The sequence below is a fragment of the Pygocentrus nattereri genome, chromosome 28 (assembly GCF_015220715.1).
Source record: "Pygocentrus nattereri isolate fPygNat1 chromosome 28, fPygNat1.pri, whole genome shotgun sequence".
Lineage (NCBI taxonomy): Eukaryota > Metazoa > Chordata > Actinopteri > Characiformes > Serrasalmidae > Pygocentrus > Pygocentrus nattereri.
Window position 1 is genome coordinate 16,359,584 of NC_051238.1, and position 19,346 is coordinate 16,378,929.

The 19,346-nt window shown below is 42.7% G+C and overlaps 1 protein-coding gene across 1 annotated transcript in view; it reads left to right on the forward strand.

The window, feature by feature from the left end:
• Positions 1-13,058: 13,058 nt before the first annotated feature.
• The window catches only part of abl2 (c-abl oncogene 2, non-receptor tyrosine kinase), a 39,603-nt gene continuing 33,315 nt past the window's right edge, over positions 13,059-19,346 (forward strand). Inside the window, exon 1 of the mRNA XM_017693510.2 lies at positions 13,059-13,636. Coding sequence (XP_017548999.2) covers positions 13,393-13,636 — 244 coding nt within the window. The 5' untranslated portion in view covers positions 13,059-13,392. The remainder of the gene's footprint in view (positions 13,637-19,346) is intronic.

Sequence of the window (19,346 nt, forward strand, 5' to 3'; positions counted from 1 at the left end):
CCTTGATGGGTACATGGATTAGATGTGTAGACTTTTTGAACAAGGAGTAGATGTGTAGGGCAAATAAAGACGGATCTTCATATTTTTCTTAGTTTTCTTTACCACACAGTCAGATTTACTGCAAGCTTGATACAGCTCAATAAGCGGCCTAAGCCAGAAACTTGCACAACTCGGCTAAATAAAAAATGAGAACAGCAAAGCCTGGCCACAACTTACTAAGGTGGGAACCGGATCTTAATATATGGCTATGATTTAGTAAGGGATGGGAATATTAAATCGTGGACACAGTTTAACTATATCATTCCCACGCCATTTGCATTATTTTTATTAAGAAAGACGTCACCAGCAGGGCTCTGTACAGTGGACCATGCAGCATGTAAGTGTTGCCATAGTGATAGCAGTCACAGAAAATGCCAATGAACTTTGGCGGCCACCTTTATTATTAACGGTGGAAATTAAGGCATGGAGATACAAGACGTCCGCGTATTGAGGTTCTTCCTGAACTGAAAGAGCTTTTTTATTGACATATGAAAAACTACAGACCAACAACGACTCTGGGGTGTTCATGCACTGTGGCTTAGTCAGACCCCTTTTACTGAGGGCAAGAAGACAGGCCCTTGTTACCGTAGCGACAAGCAGTGAGCTCATGAGTGTGTGTGTGTGTGTGTGTGTGTGTGTGTGTGTGTGTACATCTGTCCTGCTCTCTCCATGTCGGAGGACACAGGGAAAGTCTTTCACACTGCAGCTGCCTGTTAAATCACTCACTTTAGTCTCTCTCTCTCTCTCTCTCTCTCTCACCCTCTCACTAACACACACACACACACTCCGCATTCTTCTGTTCTTAGTCAAACACAGACACAAACCCACAACGTACTTCCTCATTCTCACACTCTCTCTCCCTCATGCATGTTGTTATTGTGAGTAGTGGCCTGTTCTAACCCATCTTCAGTGCCATTCCTGTTTACTTGTGTGGAAAAGCAGGAATTTCAGAGATTGACCATATGTGCTCTTGCAGCTTAATGCATTAGCATGTGAACAAATTAGAACTGACACAAATATGCACACTCACTTCCAGCTGTTGTCTAAAGCCTGACAGTGGACTGGGTGATAATAGGGACCTTTTAATGGTTTTATATGAAACGTTGATAATGGTGAAATGGTGGTAAATCTGAAAAAAAGGGAATTCCGGTGCGCTGTGTGTAGTTCTCCACCACAAATGGATTTGAAATGTGTTTAAAGGCCAAAACCTGATCTCAAAACAATTAGAAAACGGTGTCTCTGACATCAGACAGTGTGTTCATAGCTTTCTGTGGGGGAGCTTTTAGGTACATTACATGCCATCTGGTTCACAACCACTGTAAACAATTCAAACTTGGTTAGTTTCTCTAGACTGAAGCATTTCACTGCATGACTATCCTGGTTACATCTTACTGATTGATTATTAATTGCAGTACTGAAGAAAATGTTTACTCCTTAATTATTGTTTCTAAAAGCTTGAATGATCTGTTTTTAAAGCATAGAGTCACGCTGAGGTGTGTGGCTGATCTGCTCTTGTTCAAACAATGAATCTTTTAGAAATAAAAGGAGATATTTGTTTTGGTAGTTGAGTTGATAGTGTTGGGTGTGGTGTGGCACATTTAAAAAGCAGCAGAACTCTTTTGCAGGGATGTTTTTGATGCCTGCCATCTAGTGGTTTAATGATGTCAACACAACCATGGATTCTTCAGAACCCAGCGAGCCTTTCCTGGATTAGTGTGAAGCTATCAGTTTCACTAAGAAATGATGATAGACAAGAAAATGTCTTACACTAATACAAATGTGTTATAAATGCAGCGCACAAACCAGGAGAATGCTCCATACCGGAATGCACAGTGCCAACAGTAACGTTTGGTGAAGGAGGGATGATGGCCTGGGGCTGTTTTTCCGGTTCAGCTCCTTAGTTCCTTTGAAGTTGCTTCAGCACACAAAGATATTTTAGACGATTATAAGGATCCAGTTTAGTCGCAGCACTTTTGGGGAAGCCCCTTTTCTGTTTCAGCTTGACTATACCCCTGTTTCACAAGTTTGGTGTGGAGAAACTCATATAGCCTGCACAGAGCCCTGACCTCAACCCAACTAAACACCTGTGGGATCAATTGCAATATTGATTGCGAGCCAGGCCTTTTCATTCAGCATCAGTGCCTGACCTCAGAAATGCTCTTTTGACTGAATAGGCATATATTTTCACAGACACACTCGAAAATGCTGTGGGAAGACTTCGCAGAAGAGTGGAGGCTGTTGTAGCAACAAAGGGAGGCCAACTCCACGTTAATGCCCTTTGATTTTGGGATGTCCAGCAAGCTCATGCGGGTGCGATGTATAGATGTCCACATACTTTTGGTCATGTAGTGTATGTTGACACCTGACCTCAATGTGTCAGTGTGCTTTAAGCCACGCCAGTCAACGCTTGGCATTGCAGTGTCAAGCTTGTAACAGTAGAAGAACACTTTTGGGTGGTATATAGAACCATTTTTAAAAAAGGTTCTATATAAAACCACATACAACACATACAATCTGAAGAACCCTTTCTTGATGCAAAGAACCCCCTAATCATGTAAAAGGTTCTTTGTGTGTTTATGGTTTTATATATATAACCATTTTCTTTACTGAAGAACCCTTGAAGAACCGTGTTTTTTAAGAGCGTAATGACTTGGAGATGCTTTTGATGCGGTTGTTGTCTTGCTTTTAGGCTGCAATGTTCAAAATGAGACCTTGCTCACCATGGTTTGGGCCTAATTTTAATTAATGTCCCAAAGAACACAGTGTAGACTATTTAGACTCTTTTTGTGATGCTAACATTGATTGTTATACTAAACATATAATTAATATGATGAAGTCTGATTTAAAAACAAAAACAATAGAAAGATAAAACATGGACCTGTGTGGAAATGAGCGTGCTTCATTCTCAGCCTCTGTCCAACACTCCCAGTCTGCTCCACCTTTACTTATACAGACGGTGTTAAAGAACCCTGCTGTGGCTCACTAAAAACATTCTCCTGTTGTATGGCATGTTAAAGAAAGTTTAATGCCAGTTGTGCATCTAAAACTGTGGTCGCCACCCTGGTCCTAGAGATCTACCTTCATGCAGAGTAAATTTCTACTATATCTGCTTCAGCTAAGTGACTATTTTGACTGCATCAGGTGCCCTAGTGTTAGGTAAATGGGGAGGGCCATGTTAGTGGGAGGGTGATGCTAAAACTTGCAGGAAAGTAGATCACCAGGAGGAGGACAGGACAAACCATTGCTTATGAAAGCAATATCCATGATTAGGACCACCCAGTTTACATCAAATAAAGAGGATGTTGGAGGAACACATTGCCCAAATATTATGAATTGGAAAGTTATTCACAGGTTTTTTTTCTTCTACATGTACATTGTGTGCCCACAAGAGCAATATTAACCTACTTAGAAAGAAACACAGATGTGGGTTCCCTGGGACTTTAAAGTGTATTCCACCTTTTCTCTGTGTCCTCATGAGTTGTGCCTAATAGGCTTCATGCAGAACTTCTTACCTTTCTCACCACGTCAGAACATGCTGGTTCAGGTGTGTGAGATTTGAATTGGAAACCAGCATGGAAGGTAGATATGCAGGAGAAGGGTTGGGGAGCTTGGACATCAGTGATTTTATTTTGTAACAGGTCTAGATTTGGAATTTGGTGTGCAATCAGTTGAAAACACTAGATGATGCACACAAGAGTCTTTAATGAATACAACTGAATAGAGCCATGCTGCTAAAATATTTATTAAATGTTTCTAGTCACCCACAAAGGAACTTCTTTTCATTTTGGGAAAATATTGGTTGAAAAGTGCTAAAAAAAAACATTAGACAACAGTTTTGGGAAAAGGGGAGCAATGGTTTGTTAGAAAAGCAATGTAATTTGATTCCATAGGCCTCTATTCATTTTGCACAAATCTTACAAATCTTATTGCTCTCCAATGTCTAATCTACCTGGAAGAGATTACTGAGTGGGAGATCCCCCTAACTAGAACATTTGGCACATGGTTTTGTCCAGAGCACCTAAATCTAAATCTAAAACATGTTTCAAATCTAGGTGAATGTAGTGTTACAAGTCTTACCCATGGACTCCTTTTGGTAGAGTGTGGTGTGCTTGCCTGGGTATTACCTGCTACAACCAATGCTACAGACCATGCTATTACCAAGCCTTGGTTGATGAAGAAATTGCAGAGTAAGCAATGTTTTATAGTGGTGTTAAATCAGATTTGGGATGTCCTGCAGAGATCAGTGATTTCCCTCTTCTAACACTCTGAAATCAACTCATGAAAGCCTTTGTGATTACCTGATTAGTTGAGTCGGGTGTGTTAAATGAGCTAGATTGCTAAACTCTGCTGAGGACTTGTAGGACTGGAGTTTAACACCCCCTGTGCTGCATCTGTATATAGTTGATTACCACAGGCTGTAATTTCAGCACCAGCCTATTGACTCCTATTATAAGTGTGTACAGGTGAACGTGTCACAGTCATTGTCTGTGGTAATCAAACTGTACGCTAGAGATGGAGCAGATAGAGACGAGGTAGAAACATGTTAGCTGATCAGCTATTTTTGTAGTATAAAAAATGAAACACTGACCAAAATAGTCTCATCTGAATTAGTTGCAAAATGACAAGTTCAGTCTTACATTCATAGTAAAGTGTTGTCGCTTCCTTATAGTCGTGTTTTAGTCATCATTATCTTCAGAGAACATGTATATTGCAGGTGGTCTTGGCCATTGACGTGTCATAAAAGACCAGCAGTTCGAATATTCCAGGAAAAGATGTAGTAATCTGTGACTAATTATATATTTTTCTGTAACTATATAAACTGACTATACTGTACTATGTGACTGACTATTAGATTTCTGCTTGAAGTATCACATGTCCAAAAAAAAAGATATAGAACAGAATTCATTGATTTTGCAAATATACTTACATAGATACAGTATCTCACAAAAGTGAGTCCACCCCTCACATTTCTGCAAATATTTTATTATATCTTTTCATGGGACAACACTATAGAAATTAAACTTGGGTATGACTTAAAGTAGTCAGTGTACAGCTTGTATAGCAGTGTAGATTTACTGTCCTCTGAAAAGAACTCAACACACAGCCATTAATGTCTAAAGAGCTGGCAACACAAGCGAGTACACCTCACAGTGAACATGTCCCAATTGTTTCTAATTGTGTTGTTGTCCCTCCCTGGTGTCATGTGACTTGTTAGAGTTACACGGTTCCAGGTATGAATGGGGAGCAGGGCTGTTAAATTTGGTGTTTTGGGTACAATTCGCTCACACTGGCCACTGGATATTCAATATGGCACCTTGTGGCAAAGAACTCTCTGAGGAAGTGACATATAGAATTGTTGTTCTCCACAAAGATGGCCTAGGCTATAAGAACATTGCTAACACCCTGAAACTGAGCTATAGCAAGGTGGCCAAGGTCATACAGTGGTTTTTTCCAGGACAGGTTCCACTCCAGACAGGTTTCACCAGGGTCCACCAAAGAGGTTGAGTCCACATGTTCAACATCATATCCAGAGGTTGGCTTCAAAAAATAGACGCATGAGAGCTGCCAGTATTGCTGCAGAAGTGAGTTGAAGAAGTGGGAGGTCAGCCTGTGCTCAGACCATATGCCAACTTGGTCTGCATGGCCGTCATCCCAGAAGGAAGCCTCTTCTGAAGCTGACACACAAGAAAGCCCAGAAACAGTTTGCTGAAGACAAGCAGTCCAAGGACATGGAATACTGGAACCATGTCCTGTGGTCTTATGAGACCAGGATAAACTTGTTTGGCTCAGATGGTGTCCAGCATGTGTGGTGAGGAGTAGCAAGACAACTTTCTCTTGCCTGCAGTCAAGGATGGTGGTGGTAGCATCGTGGTCTAGAGCTGCATGAGTGCTACTGGAATTGGGGATCTGTGGTTCATTGAGGGGAAACATGAATTCCAACATGCACTGTGACATTCTGAAGCAGAGCATTATCCCTTCCCTTTGGAAAATGCGCCACATGGCAGTTTTCTAACTCAATAACAACCCCAAACATACCCCCAAGGTGACTACTTCCTCGCTGAAGTGTAAAAGTGATGGACTGGCCAAGTATGTATCTATACATAAACGCAATTGAGCACCTGTGGGTCTTCCTTAAGCAGAAGGAGGAGTGCAAGGTGTCTAACATCTACCAGCTCTGTGATGTCATCATGGAAGAGTGGAAGAGGATTCCAGTTGCAACCTGTGCAGATCTGTTGAATTCTATGCCCAAGAGGATTAAGGCAGTGCTAGATAAAGGTGGTCACACAAAATATTGACACTTTGACCAAAATTTGGACATTTTCACTGTGAGGGGTACTCACTTGTGTTGCCAGCTGTTTACACATTAATGGCGTTATGTGTTGAGTTATTGCTGAGTTATTTAGTAAATTTATACTCCTATACAAGCTGTACACTGGCTTCTTTAAGTTATATCCAAGTTTAATTTCTATAGTGTTGTCCCATGAAAAGATATAAAATATTTGCAGAAATGTGAGGGGTGGACTCACTTTTGTGAGACACGGTGTATATATATCTGAATTCCTTTGCAAGGGAAATGTGAGAGAGTTGCGCTATTTGGACAATGGACATTGCCGTTGCCCTACAACTATGTAACATAAGGTAGCAAATAACACAACTGCTCTCATATATTTATTAACTGACTGCGAGAATAAGCAACATTGATTTCACCCCACAACTATGAACTGACAGTTAAATGGATGATTTTATGACTAGGTTAACATTTTGGCATTGTAAACTTCATTTTCCCACATTGAATCTTAGAAAAAACATGTTTCACATTTAACCAGTAAAAATATGTTAACAGATCAGGCAAATTTCTCTTTTTTACAATGTTTTATTACTAACAGCAGCTTAAATGATCATCGCAAGTAACAACGTTCAGTTTTTAATAAAGAATCAGCAAATACACAGAATAAGATTAAGATTGTGTGTGTGTGTGTGTGTGTGTAAAGGTGAAGGACCTTTTTGAAACTATGCTTGTTAATCTTTATAGTAATGTTTATTGCACTCTGCAAGAGCAATCCAGTAACTCATATCTTTCGTCACTTAGGGTGTAAAAATGCGTTGATGAGTGGTGATGCATCAGTCTGAAGGTGCTGATTCACCTGCATTGATTTCTTAATGTTATCGTTCTGTGAAAATGTATGTGCCTGCTTGGATGTTTGTTCAAATTCAGTTGAATATTGGGTTCAATTTTACTACATGCCCAGGCATGACTACTGCTAGACCTGCTGAACTTAAACATCACTTAAATTAAACCTGTCTGGCAGCATGAAGTCACACATAATGCCACGTTCTAGTCATTCAAATACAGATGTGAAAGAAAATCTTTGAAATCTAACAGTCTGAAAAGAGTTACAAAGCCATTGCTAAGGCTCTGGGTCTCCAGCGAACCGCAGTGAGAGCCATAATCCATAAATAGAGAAATTTAGAAAAGTGGTGAACCTTCCCAGGAGTGACTGGTACATCAAAATTTCACCAAGAGTGCATCCAGGAGGTGACAGAAGAACCCAGTCGAACATCTAAAGAACTACAAGCCTTGCTTCCCTCAGTTAAGATCAATGTACATGATTCCACAGTTAGAAAGACAAAACACAGGACAAAAATGACATTCATAGGAGAGTTGCAAGACACAAACCACTGCTGACCAAAAAGAACACAAGGGCTCAGTTAGCATTTGAAAACATCGGGACCCCAAGACTTTTGGGATAATATTCTGTGGACCAATGAGTCAAAGGTGGAAGCTTTTGGAAGACACAGGTTCAGTTACATCTGGCATAAAGCTAACACCGCATTCCACTATAAGAACCTCATACCAACAGTCAAACATGGTGGTGGTAGTGTGATGGTCTGGTGCTGCTTTGCTTCTGGAGGAGCTGAACGACTTGTCATAACTAATGGAACCATGAATTCTGCCCTCTTTCAGAAAATCCTGAAGGAGGATGTCCATCTGTCAGTTTGTAACCTAAAGCTCAAGTGCATTGGGTTTTGCAGCAGGATAGTGTCCTGATGATCTGAAGCATTTAATGGTAAGATTAGTTAAAATAAAATAAACCAGGAGGGGGCAAATACCCTTTCAGAGGATAATACAATTGGTTAAAATTGATTATATTGACTTTCAACATATCAACTACACTCACTGGCCACTTTATTAGGTACAGAAAAAAGGGGATTTAAGTGACTTTGAACGTGGCGTGGTTGTTGGTGCCAGACGGGCTGGTCTGAGTATTTCAGAAACTGCTGATCTACTGGGATTTTCACACACAACCATCTTTAGGGTTTACAGAGAATGGTCCGAAAAAGAGAAAACATCCAGTGAGCGGCAGTTCTGTGGACAAAAATGCCTTGTTGATGTGAGAGGTCAGAGGAGAATGGGCAGACTGGTTCGAGATGATAGAAAGGCAACAGTAACTCAAATAACCAACCAAAATCTCAGAGGAATGTTTCCAACACCTTGTTGAAAGTCTGCCAGTTCAGAAGGCAAACGGGGGTCCAACCTTTCACTAGCAAATGTACCTAATTAAGTGGGTGGTGAGTGTATTTTTGTTTGAAAAAATAAAAAGTTTTAGGCTACTTTAAAATGTATTACTTTTATTGTCCACATTTTTTACTTGATTAATAATTACATCACATTTTTGTGTTGAGTATACTGTGGCATCCACCACTGGCCACACTGCCGTAGGAGCGTGGAAGCTGAGGCCATGCAAAGCGGCCATGTAGAGAGGCTCTCGGGAGGTGAGGGGGACTGGACACTGGGGACTGGACATTTATTTTTGCTGGTTACATTTGTGTACATGTTATTTGTGCTATTCTTTGTCGAGCTGTGTGGTAGTTGGGATGATGTTAGTTCTACCATGGAGTGGAACGGTATGGCTAGAAGTGACCTGCTTGCTGTTCCAAACCCTTCAATAGTGCTGGGTAGTGATTTTCCTTTGCTGTCTATTCCATGAAAGAGCGTTTGCCTGTATGCATCTCCATTAGTTTCCATAGGTTCTTCTTTGTCTGCATGCTGAGTTCTGAGTCATGCTAATTCTGAGTCATGCCAAAATAGCTGAACTGTATGGAGTCAAATTAGGGTCTTTAATGGTGACGAGAAAAAAAATATATCGCAAATATAAGATTAGCATTTTGCATTTTACGTTCCTATTTTGTTTCTGCAATACTTTCCCTCTTTTGCGTTTCTTTCTTTTGTTTGCGCGTCACACTGCTTTTCTTTGCGTCTCGCATTTTACGTTCATCATTTTTTTTCGCGCTTCTCTCTTTTCTTTGCTCCGGTTTTACCCTCTGTGTGGGGGCGGGGAAAGAGGCGTGGCCAAGAGCGAAAGGCGTTCGGTTTACTGGTATCATGGCAGACGGTCGCCCAGCTGGACCACAGGTATATACACTTTATAGACTGATGGTAATAATCGACTTTTATAGACATATGATCTAATTCGGTGGCTAGATTTGTTTTCACTTACTAAACTGTGCAGTGTGATCAGGGCTGTGAGAAGAGTAGGCTTGCTAGCTAACATGGAAAACATGGATACCAGTTCCACTATACAGCCAACTGGTTCCCACGGCGTCCACCGCTGGATCCCAACCTGTATTTCTTTAAACATATTATCTTGGTAAACGGTGAAGTGAGATAATTAACTCCAGTAAGTTCATTACGAGCTAACTTCAGTTAGTTTGAGCAGTGGACTGGGCTGGTGGCAGCTGCTTTTACGTCTTCAAGAAATGTTAAATGAAGACTTTTAATTTAGGAGCCATAATTTAGGCTGTGCATGTGGAGGTAGTTGGTTGTTGGTCATGGAGCTGGCTGGGTTAACCTCACTCTGTATAATACACTGTTAACGGCCTTTATATTTAGCAGAAAGAGTATCCTGATGTCACTCCGGCCACTCAGACTCTTATACATTTGCTGACCCAAAGCTTAAGTCAACAGGGGGGTCAGGTCCAGCAACCGAGACAATCCCTCCTCCTTCTCCTGTTCCTCCTCCTCCTCAACCATACCTAGCACAGGTCGATTATTACCATCAGTCTATAAAGTGTATATACCTGTGGTCCAGCTGGGCGACCGTCTGCCATGTTACCAGTAAAACGAACGCCTTTCGCTCTTGGCCACGCCTCTTTCCCCGCCCCCACACAGAGGGTAAAACCGGAGCAAAGAAAAGAGAGAAGCGCGAAAAAAAATGATGAACGTAAAATGCGAGACGCAAAGAAAAGCAGTGTGACGCGCAAACAAGAGAAAGAAACGCAAAAGAGGGAAAGTATTGCAGAAACAAAATAGGAAAGTAAAATGCAAAATGCTAATCTTATATTTACGATATATTTTTTTTCTCGTCACCATTAAAGACCCTAATTTGACTCCATAGAACTGAATCCAATTGTCATGAAACGTTTCTAGTGAGATTTCATAATAAATGATGAATTATTTCATTAAACTGGTTAATATGAGGTCAGAAATTATAACCATCACTAGAAACTGGCCCAGCATGCTTCAGAAAGGCCTATATATCCCCAGAGCCGACAGTACATGACTGAGGTGTCCTTGAGCAAGGCACCCAACCCCCAACAGCTCCCCAGGCGCTGTGGATAGGGCTGCCCACCGCTCTGGGCAAATGTGCTCCCTGCCTCCTAGTGTGTGTGTGCTCACTAGTGTGTATGTGGTGTTTAACTTGATGGATGGGTTAAATGCGGAGGTGAAATTTCCCCGTTGTGGGACTAATAAGAGCCTCTTAATCTTAAGCTTAATCTTAATATACACTATATTTCCAATAGTATTCACTTGCCTTTCCAAATAATTGAATTCAGGTGTTGCAATCATTTCCATGGCCACAGGTGTATAAAACCAAGCCCCTAAGCCTGCAGACTGCTTCTACAACCATTTGTGAAAGAATGAGTCGCTCTCAGGAGCTCAGTGAATTCCAGGGTGGTACTGTGATTGGATGCCACCTGTGCAACAAGTCCAGTCGTGAAATTTCCTCACTACTAAATATTCCACAGTCAACTGTCAGTGGTATTATAACAAAGTGGAAGTGATTGGGAACGACAGCAACTCAACCACGAAGTGGTAGGGCATGTAAAATGACAGAGTGAGTTCAGTGGATGCTGAGATGCATAGTGCGCAGAGGTTGGCAACTTTCTGCAGAGTCAATTGCTACAGACCTCCAAACTTCATGTGGCTTTCAGATTAGCGCAAGAACAATGTAGAGAGCTTAATGGAATGGGTCTCCATGGCCAAGCAACTGCATCCAAGCCTTAAATCACTAAACGCAATGCAAAGCGTCAAATGCAGTGGTGGAAAAGCGCCTCCACTGGGTTTTCTGGAGTGATGAATCATGCTTCTCCGGCAATCCGATGGACGAGTCTGGGTTTGGCGGTTGCCAGGAGAATGGTACTTGTCTAACTGCATTGTGCCAAGTGTAAAGTTTGGTAGAGGGGGAATTATGGTGTGGGGTTGTTTTTCAGGAGTTGGGCTCGGCCCCTTAGTTTCAGTGAAAAGAACTCTTAATGCTTCAGCACCAAGAGATTTTGGACAGTTTGACTGCACACCAGTGCATAAAGCAAGGTCCATAAAAACATGGATGATTGAGTTTGGTATGGAAGAACTTGACTGGCCTGCACAGAGTCCTGACCTCAACCTGATAGCACACCTTTGGGATTAATTAGAGCAGGCTACTGGCCAGTGTGCCTCAAAACCCTGCAAACTCACGCTCCCATTTTGAATGATTATTTACACACTTACTGTTTGATGCAAAAAATGAAAGGAAAGGAAAAAAATATCAGGATTGAGTCAACATCAGCAGGAAATGTTGAATTGGAGACTGGATAATAAAATAAAAAGAATTAATCAGATCCAAAAACAAACCTATTCTGAAACAGCACACACAGTTGTGTGATGTTGTATTTCTTCCTGCAGGCTGTACTTGTTCCTGCAGAGTGTTTGAGTAGTTTTAGCATGATAGCCTGCTCATCATATTCATCTGCTCAAAGTGCTTCAATTAGAAATTGCTCTTTTGGGGCTCCCAAGTTGTATAACCATCTAAGCATCTGCTCTGTCATCAGGAAATTGCAAGTTCGATCCTTGTTGATACCACAGCCATCTTTGCCAGGGGTCCAAGAGAGCACAACTGGCCTTGCTCTCTCTGGGTGGAGAGGATACATCACTGCTTCAATCAGCATGATGTTAGCCAGCTCAGATAGCTAGCTGATGTAACAGTACTGGTGGTTAGTGTTCTCCTCCAAGCACGTTCAGCTGTCCAGTGATGTTGAGTTAGTGGTTGTTTGAAAAGATGCGGTGGTGCTTCACATAACTTGGAGGAAGCTTGTGTTTGCTTTTGCCCTCCTAGCATTGGTGGTATTGGGTGGCTGGGGAGATCGAACTAGTGGGTGGAATATGACTAAATTGGGGAGTCAATTCGACCACCCCCCCCCCCCCGCCCCCCCGCCCCAAAATAAAAGTGGGTCTTTGAAAGTTTAGTAGTCTTTTTTTTTGTATCAGGTAGATCCTGGCTGATTCTGAAGAAAAAGTATTGTCTGTAAAAGCTCAGTCATTCAAAAATAAAATAATTTAAAAATAAAAACTTGTGGAAAAAAATTAAGAATGTTTCATTTTATTTTCTTAATTCTCTTTTTTATTGTATTACGTTTAATGCATTTTTATTTATTCTTTATTGTTTTATTACCTTTTTAATTTTTTAAAAACAACTTTAACGACAAACAACAAACTTTATTAGGATCTAAAAATAGCAATACCAACAATACAGAAACCCCCTCCCCACCAATCCCCCCCAATCCCCCCAAAATGATCTTTTATTACCTTGGACACTCGGATATTAGCGCTTTGAAGCGGTGGGCGTGGTTATCCCTGTCCCTTCCCCCGCTTTGGCGTTGACCCCGCCCACTCCCCGCTCCCTAACCGCGGATTGGCCTGGGAGCTGCACGCCACTGATTCTGCGGTAAAGATGGCGGCGTCAGAGGGGGCGCATAGTGGCTCGAGCGAAACGGAGCGACCCCGTTCGGGCCCGTTTTAGGAAAAACCAAAAAACTCTGCTACCAGGGGGGTCGACCGCTCCCGGTTCGCCGAAACGCAGACCAAGCAGCGCCGGTCAGTAGAGCTGAGCGTGTAGTGACACCATTGTTTGCTGGGTGGGATCGGGCGCGCGGAGCCGCTAGCCGTGGCGCTAGTGAGCGGAGGGGGAGCGCGCGGGTGGAGGAACAGCCAGCAGGCCGCTGTGCTCTTCGGCCGGGGGGGATGTGATCCGGCCGGACGGCGCGGTGTCCCTCGCCTCGTCCTGCGGATCTCTGTTTTCGCGCACAACTCGCACAATGGGGCAGCAGGTAGGCCGCGTGGGGGACGGCGCCTCTCCGGGGCTCCAGAGCCCACCGCAGCCGCAGCCGCAGCCCCAGCCCCACTCACAGCAACAGCAGCAGCACCAAGGCAGAGCGGCCCGGACCAGCGGCTCCGGGAGGAGAACCAGGGAAGTTACCAGCGCAGGAGCACCAGCGTGCAGGCTGCCCGCTACCGCTAACATGCCAGACCCGGGGGTGAACGTGTTCACTCAGCATTCAGGTAAGGGCGCCGTGTCAGGGCTGGTTTTCCAGCTCCCAGATGTTTGTTTTCACGCCGTCGGGCGAGAGTAAGGCAAATTTCTGGGAGCTGACGTTGTCCAAAGATTTTTAAAGCTAGCGGAAACACTGCACAGGGGACAGCGTTTTGCGAAGCCGGCTAGCGAGAATGCTAAGGTCAGCTGTAGACAAGACATTTCTCAGGGTTTGTCCAGTAACCCGGGTCTGTCAGTCCGTTCTTGTTCTGTAAAGGTAGTAACGGTGAAACTAACCCAGAGCTGGGCCTGCATATATTACAGTGTCTGCATGTGTGTATGTAGCTTCCTCCATTTGGGTACTGGGAGCTGTTTCTGTGGGGAGGAAGCACTTTTTCCTGCCCTGGAGGTTTGGACATTGTTATAAGCTTCTCAGTCTTGCTTATAATGAAATGGTCAATGGATGCTAACTGGTGTCTTTTTTTCTAAGCAGGCTGGTTGATGAGAAGGATTGATGCCATATTGACACAGCCCAAAGGGAAAAAGCAAAGAGCTGCTGATAACTGTGCCGCTGGAATTACAGTTCGCTTTAGTAGAAACAAGATATGGTCCCTTTTTTCAATGCTTATAGTAAGCGCCGTGGTCTATAGAAAAGCTGCTTGCGAAGCTGCCACTTTATCAAATTTCACACATGCCATTTCACTGACTCAGTTTCACTTGACTGCAGGGTAGGCACACTTATGATGGTGAAGATGATAATAAGGGTGATGTAAGTGTCGTATTGATTGCCATGTTTTTCTAGCCTGGCCTAATCCTTTTATTACAAAGCATCGTTCTTTTATTTTTGTAAGCCGGGTTTTGCATACTTGGCTGGTTTAAAAGCCGCCGTCGTTTTCTCTGTCCCTTTCATTCTCGTGTGGCACCCTGAAGTGACGGGGTTTGCTTATGGGAAACAACTGTTTGGAATCCTAATTCTCCGAAATGAGAGGAAACGACTTCATCCAAGGCAAAGCCGCAGCCTGTCATACGCATTATGTAGTCCCAGATGTACATGGCTAACGAAAAGGCCAAAGATAGAAGGGATAACTACTGACTGAGGGGATACTCAGGGTTTTTTAAGGAAACTCCGTCTGGGTTGGGCAATAGTCATGTCACTAGTCTCCTAAAGGCAGTAGGGTCAGCTCTTATGGCTTCTCTGGAGCTGGTTCTCGTGCCCAGTGAAGACCTCTCGCCCTGAGGGTGGCTCAGTCAACGTCCAGGCTGGGATTGGAAGTGATGGGGATGAGGGAGAGAGCCGGTAGTTTGTGTGTCTATTAGTAGCGAGGCAAAGAAGGGCTTGTCGCATCTTGACAGTGAATCCCTTCAGCTGGAAAAGCTGACCTGCAAAGGGCATCACATTTGTTATTTTTACTCCCTCGTTTTCTCAAATGTCAAGTGTCCTTTTCATAGTCCGAGGTATAGGATGGGTTGAAAATTATTGTAGTAAATCAGAGTAATGGATCGCGTGTGTTTGTGGTGGCGGTCCCCTGAGCGGACATGCTAGCCTTGACGGTGCACGCGTCGTTTTGCATCATGCGATGGAGGCTCATAGGCAGAGATCAAAGCTGGTTTCCTGTGCTTAAGCACACCTGGCTTTTCCAGCGACTGTCTTGAGGAAAGAGCTGATCCTCTCACATCTGCTTCAGCTCGGTCACAGCAGGCACCAGTAGGAGCAAATGCTGATTAATTTTCCCTTCTTTTTCATTCACTTTCAGTCAGTTGGGGATATGCAGGCACCCAGATGACCAAAGTCATTTCCGAGTGGCTTACGTGTTTTTATGGAGTGTGGGAATTGCTGAATCACTGAATCTACAGTATCTGCACTGCTTCATAAAACAAGTAATAAGGGTTTTTCTTCCAGACTCTTCTGTTGTTGATATTACAAGCTTTGCTCCCACTAAAATGTGTGCGCTTGTCTAGTACTTTTTTAGTACCGTATTTAAGCGTAAGCAAAAGGATGAGCTGCTTTAACGTATTGAATTTCTGGCAGGTTTCTAGGATCTTTTAGTAGTCAGTTCTATCCAATATTGTTCATGTGCGCATTAGCCGATGAACACGAAACCACCTTTTAAGTTATCTACTTTTCAGGAGAGACTTCTGAGGTGTCAGGTAGTCCACCTGCTTCACAAAGTAGAAAGTTAAGGAAAATATGTGAAAAACCAGGAGTTTCCAAAACTGAAGTTCAGAAAAAAATGATAAAAAAAAAACAGGGGCTGCTAACAACCATGCGAGAGCTGGTAGACCACAAAACCATCCCCATCAGGTAAACAGTACTTAAAGCTCTCATCTTTGAGAGAGAGCTCCACTCTTACTTCAGATCTGAAGCTCCACAGGTGCCACATTGTGCGTCTGGGAGGATGTATAGCTGTCAAGAAGCTGTTAGTGAGAAAAGAAATGGACTAAAGAGAAGAAAATTTGCAAATCAAGTGTAGAAGCTGATGGTGTTCCTAAAACTATACACTGACCACCCCAGAGTTCAGGCCTCAACGTTACTGAATGTGCAATTTCTTGGTTGTGAGAAGCTCAAAATACAATGTTGAGACTGAAATTTGATGATGGAAAAATATCCCTTCAGATTTCTTTACAAAACTGAAAGCAAGTCTCCTGAAAAGAATGGAAGCTGTTAGAAAGGTGGACACTGAATAAAAGAAAAATACTACTTTATCTTTTAAGTGTATATTTATAACCTACTTGATGGCCGTTTTGTCTGGGAAATGAATGAAAGGCGCTCTCTGACGTTGCCACAGTGCTATAGCTGATTACTGCAGTGCATTGGACTAAAAAATTCCATCTTGATCTTTTCATTTTCCTCTCATTTTTGTCTCTAGCGGTGTTCATAACAAAATGATGTCTGCTTATTGTTTCTGGGTGCTTCTGTTCATGTGTAATGTACCAGTGCCAGACTCTTATCACTGCAAAGATTATGCTTAGTGGAACAGCAGGAAATGTGATGATGACCGACCCTGTTTCACTAGATAGAATTTAGATTTGGATGAGTCAGCTAAGAGGCTGTGAAAAATCCTTCCTGACCCAGAAGATGCTGTGTATCTGTTCTCTGTGAACCAGGTTAAGCTATTTCACCTACTACGCACAGACACATGGTTACGATAACACACTCTCATTGATATGCCTGATTAAATGAAGGTTAAACGGATAGAAGAATAGCTCTCTTTGAGCTGTCGGAATGTGTGCTTTCACATCCACCTCGGACGCGCAGACAGTGAGTCACGCAGCGGCAGGACCTGTGAGGTCACCGGGCCACTTTAGCTTTCTCCATCATTACTTATTTATCAATTTTGTCTTGCGCTTTATCTTGGTAGTGTACCCTGCATCACGTCTCCAGATTCAAAGTGATGACTGCTGGAATGCAGTGCACTGAACCTCTGCTTGCAGACTGGATGCATTTTGTGTTTGTTTCTGCCGGTTCAAGATCTGATGGTCTTGTTTTTTGAGTCTTTGCTGTCATTGGAGATGCATGCAATATGGAAATGACTGCTTAATGTGGCCCTTTTCATTGCTCGTGGAGCTCTCTCGCTCTCTCTCACTCTTTCCTGCTCTGCTTTATATCATCTTAATCCACTTTCATGAAACTGGCAAGCATCACAACCAGCTAAAATAGCCCAGGATCTCTGATGCATAAGAAGATTTGCATTAGGGATAAAATTGGATTAGGCAAATCCACTTTTCTGCATATACATGAAAAAGATTTGACAACATCAACAAAAAAAAAAAAACTGACCCAAGAAATGTCATATTTTGGAAGGGAAGTTGTTAATTCACTTTATTTTTTTAGCTGCACACTTGGCTTGGTCTGTGGTCCAATCAGCTCCCAGGCCCAGCAGTAGGGGGCGTAAGAGTGCCACCTGGTTCCATGCTTTTGAAAGCTTCCAAAAAGGGCATTTCTGTTTATGTAATTATTATTTTTTAATTATAGATTGTATATCTGTATTACAACCTGTATGCCATAATTGATTCCATCAGAATCTTTGAGAGCTATGAATAATTGATGCTTGTTTCTCTGGTATGGGTTTGCTGAGTGAACGTGTGGCTGTGTTCCCTCGCCTCTCCCATAATCCTGCCTCATTTAAAAGGCCTTATCCCGCTCGGGCCCCTCCCAGAGCAGCTCCACTCATCCTACCCTCATTAAAGTGTGGATTAGTGGGAGGAGAGGAAATGATTTGCCTCTGTTGGGGGTGGAGAGGACCTCACTGTTTTGCATCAGTGGACCTAAGCCCACTTCTATGTGTAAACAATAGTGGGGTCCACTAGATCATTGTTTCTCTTTTTAGTTTCAGGAACCAGCTGTCCATGGCCCTCTTCCTGTAAAGATGGGTCCAGTAGAGTTCCGCATAACTATAGCCTTGATGTAGAGGCTGCAGCAGAAGATCAGGGCAGGCTGAAGCTCAGTGGGATCAGATGAGTTCTTTTGTCTAGGTGACTTTATCAGGTCTTTCTCCCAGCTGGAGTTCAATGCGGGCTTCTCCATCTGACGGCAGCTCACTGATCAGATCGCCATGTTAAACCAGGGGCACTTTTCTGTTCCCTTAGTTTGTTTCTCAAACATTCATTTTTGCTCTCTCTGTTTTTGACTCTTATTCCTTTAAGTCTCTGCCTCTTCTGCTTTCCTCACTCACGTTCTTTCCACTCTTGACTTTCTTTCTGGTTCTCTCTTACCAAAAACTGGCCTCACTCTCCCTCACACTCTTTCTCGCTCGCTCTCTCGCTCTCTCTCTCATTTACTCTCTTTCTCTGTCTGCCTAATTAGGTCTTTATCTCTCTGTCTTTTGTGTGTGTGTTTGTGTGTGTGTGTGTGTGTGTGTGTGTGTGTGTGTGTGTGTGTGTGTGTGTGTCTCTCTCTTGCAGTCCCCCTTGATATCTCTTTCTCTTTGTGTCTTTTTTCAGTTTCTCTTAGTTTTTGCATTCATCCCGTTTCTCTCTCTCTGTCTGTCACTTTCCTTCTCTTCATCCGCTCTGAGTCTGTGACTCTTTTAGTCTCTCTCTCCGTTCATTCAGTGTCTCTCTTGCTGTTGGTCTCTTTTTCTGTCTCTTGCCTTCAGTTTTTCTCATTCTGTGTTTCTCTTTCTGTCTTTCTTTTTTTTCAGTCTCTTTCTTTCAGTCTCGCCTTCCCTCCCCCGTTTTATACCACTCACAAATAAAAGAATTAGGGTGCACAGATATGTGGTGGTGTGTTTTAGGCTGACAGCTGTAACCACTAATTTCTCTACAGATGTATCATTTTACATAGCTATGACGTTGTTGCCTTAGACATGGCGATTATTGTAAACATGTATGGATTCAGCAGATATTGTTATTCACAGCTACTTTCAGGTGGATATGTCAGAATTAGATATGAATGATTAATGCGTGCAACCATCCAGTCTGCAGCTTTGTGTTTTTTCTGCTCTCTATTTTGTATATAAGTGTTTTTAATATTAACTGTTTTATTGATAGCCTTCAATAAGATTAATGTATAAAATAACATTATAGAGTAACCCAGCATCTTTTGAAACTGGTTGTTTTATTGGTTGTAAGTGCATTTTTTTTTTTTTTAAGCTTCTTCTGGTGTAGACTCATGGTAATATGTGTGTTAGTGCCACTCCCTGCTGGAAAAACGTCAGACTGCAAGCTGTTTCCAAAACCAGTCCTATGTGTGTTTAAATATTTAAAAATTAGCATTTTTCCATCATTATAGCAGAGCCA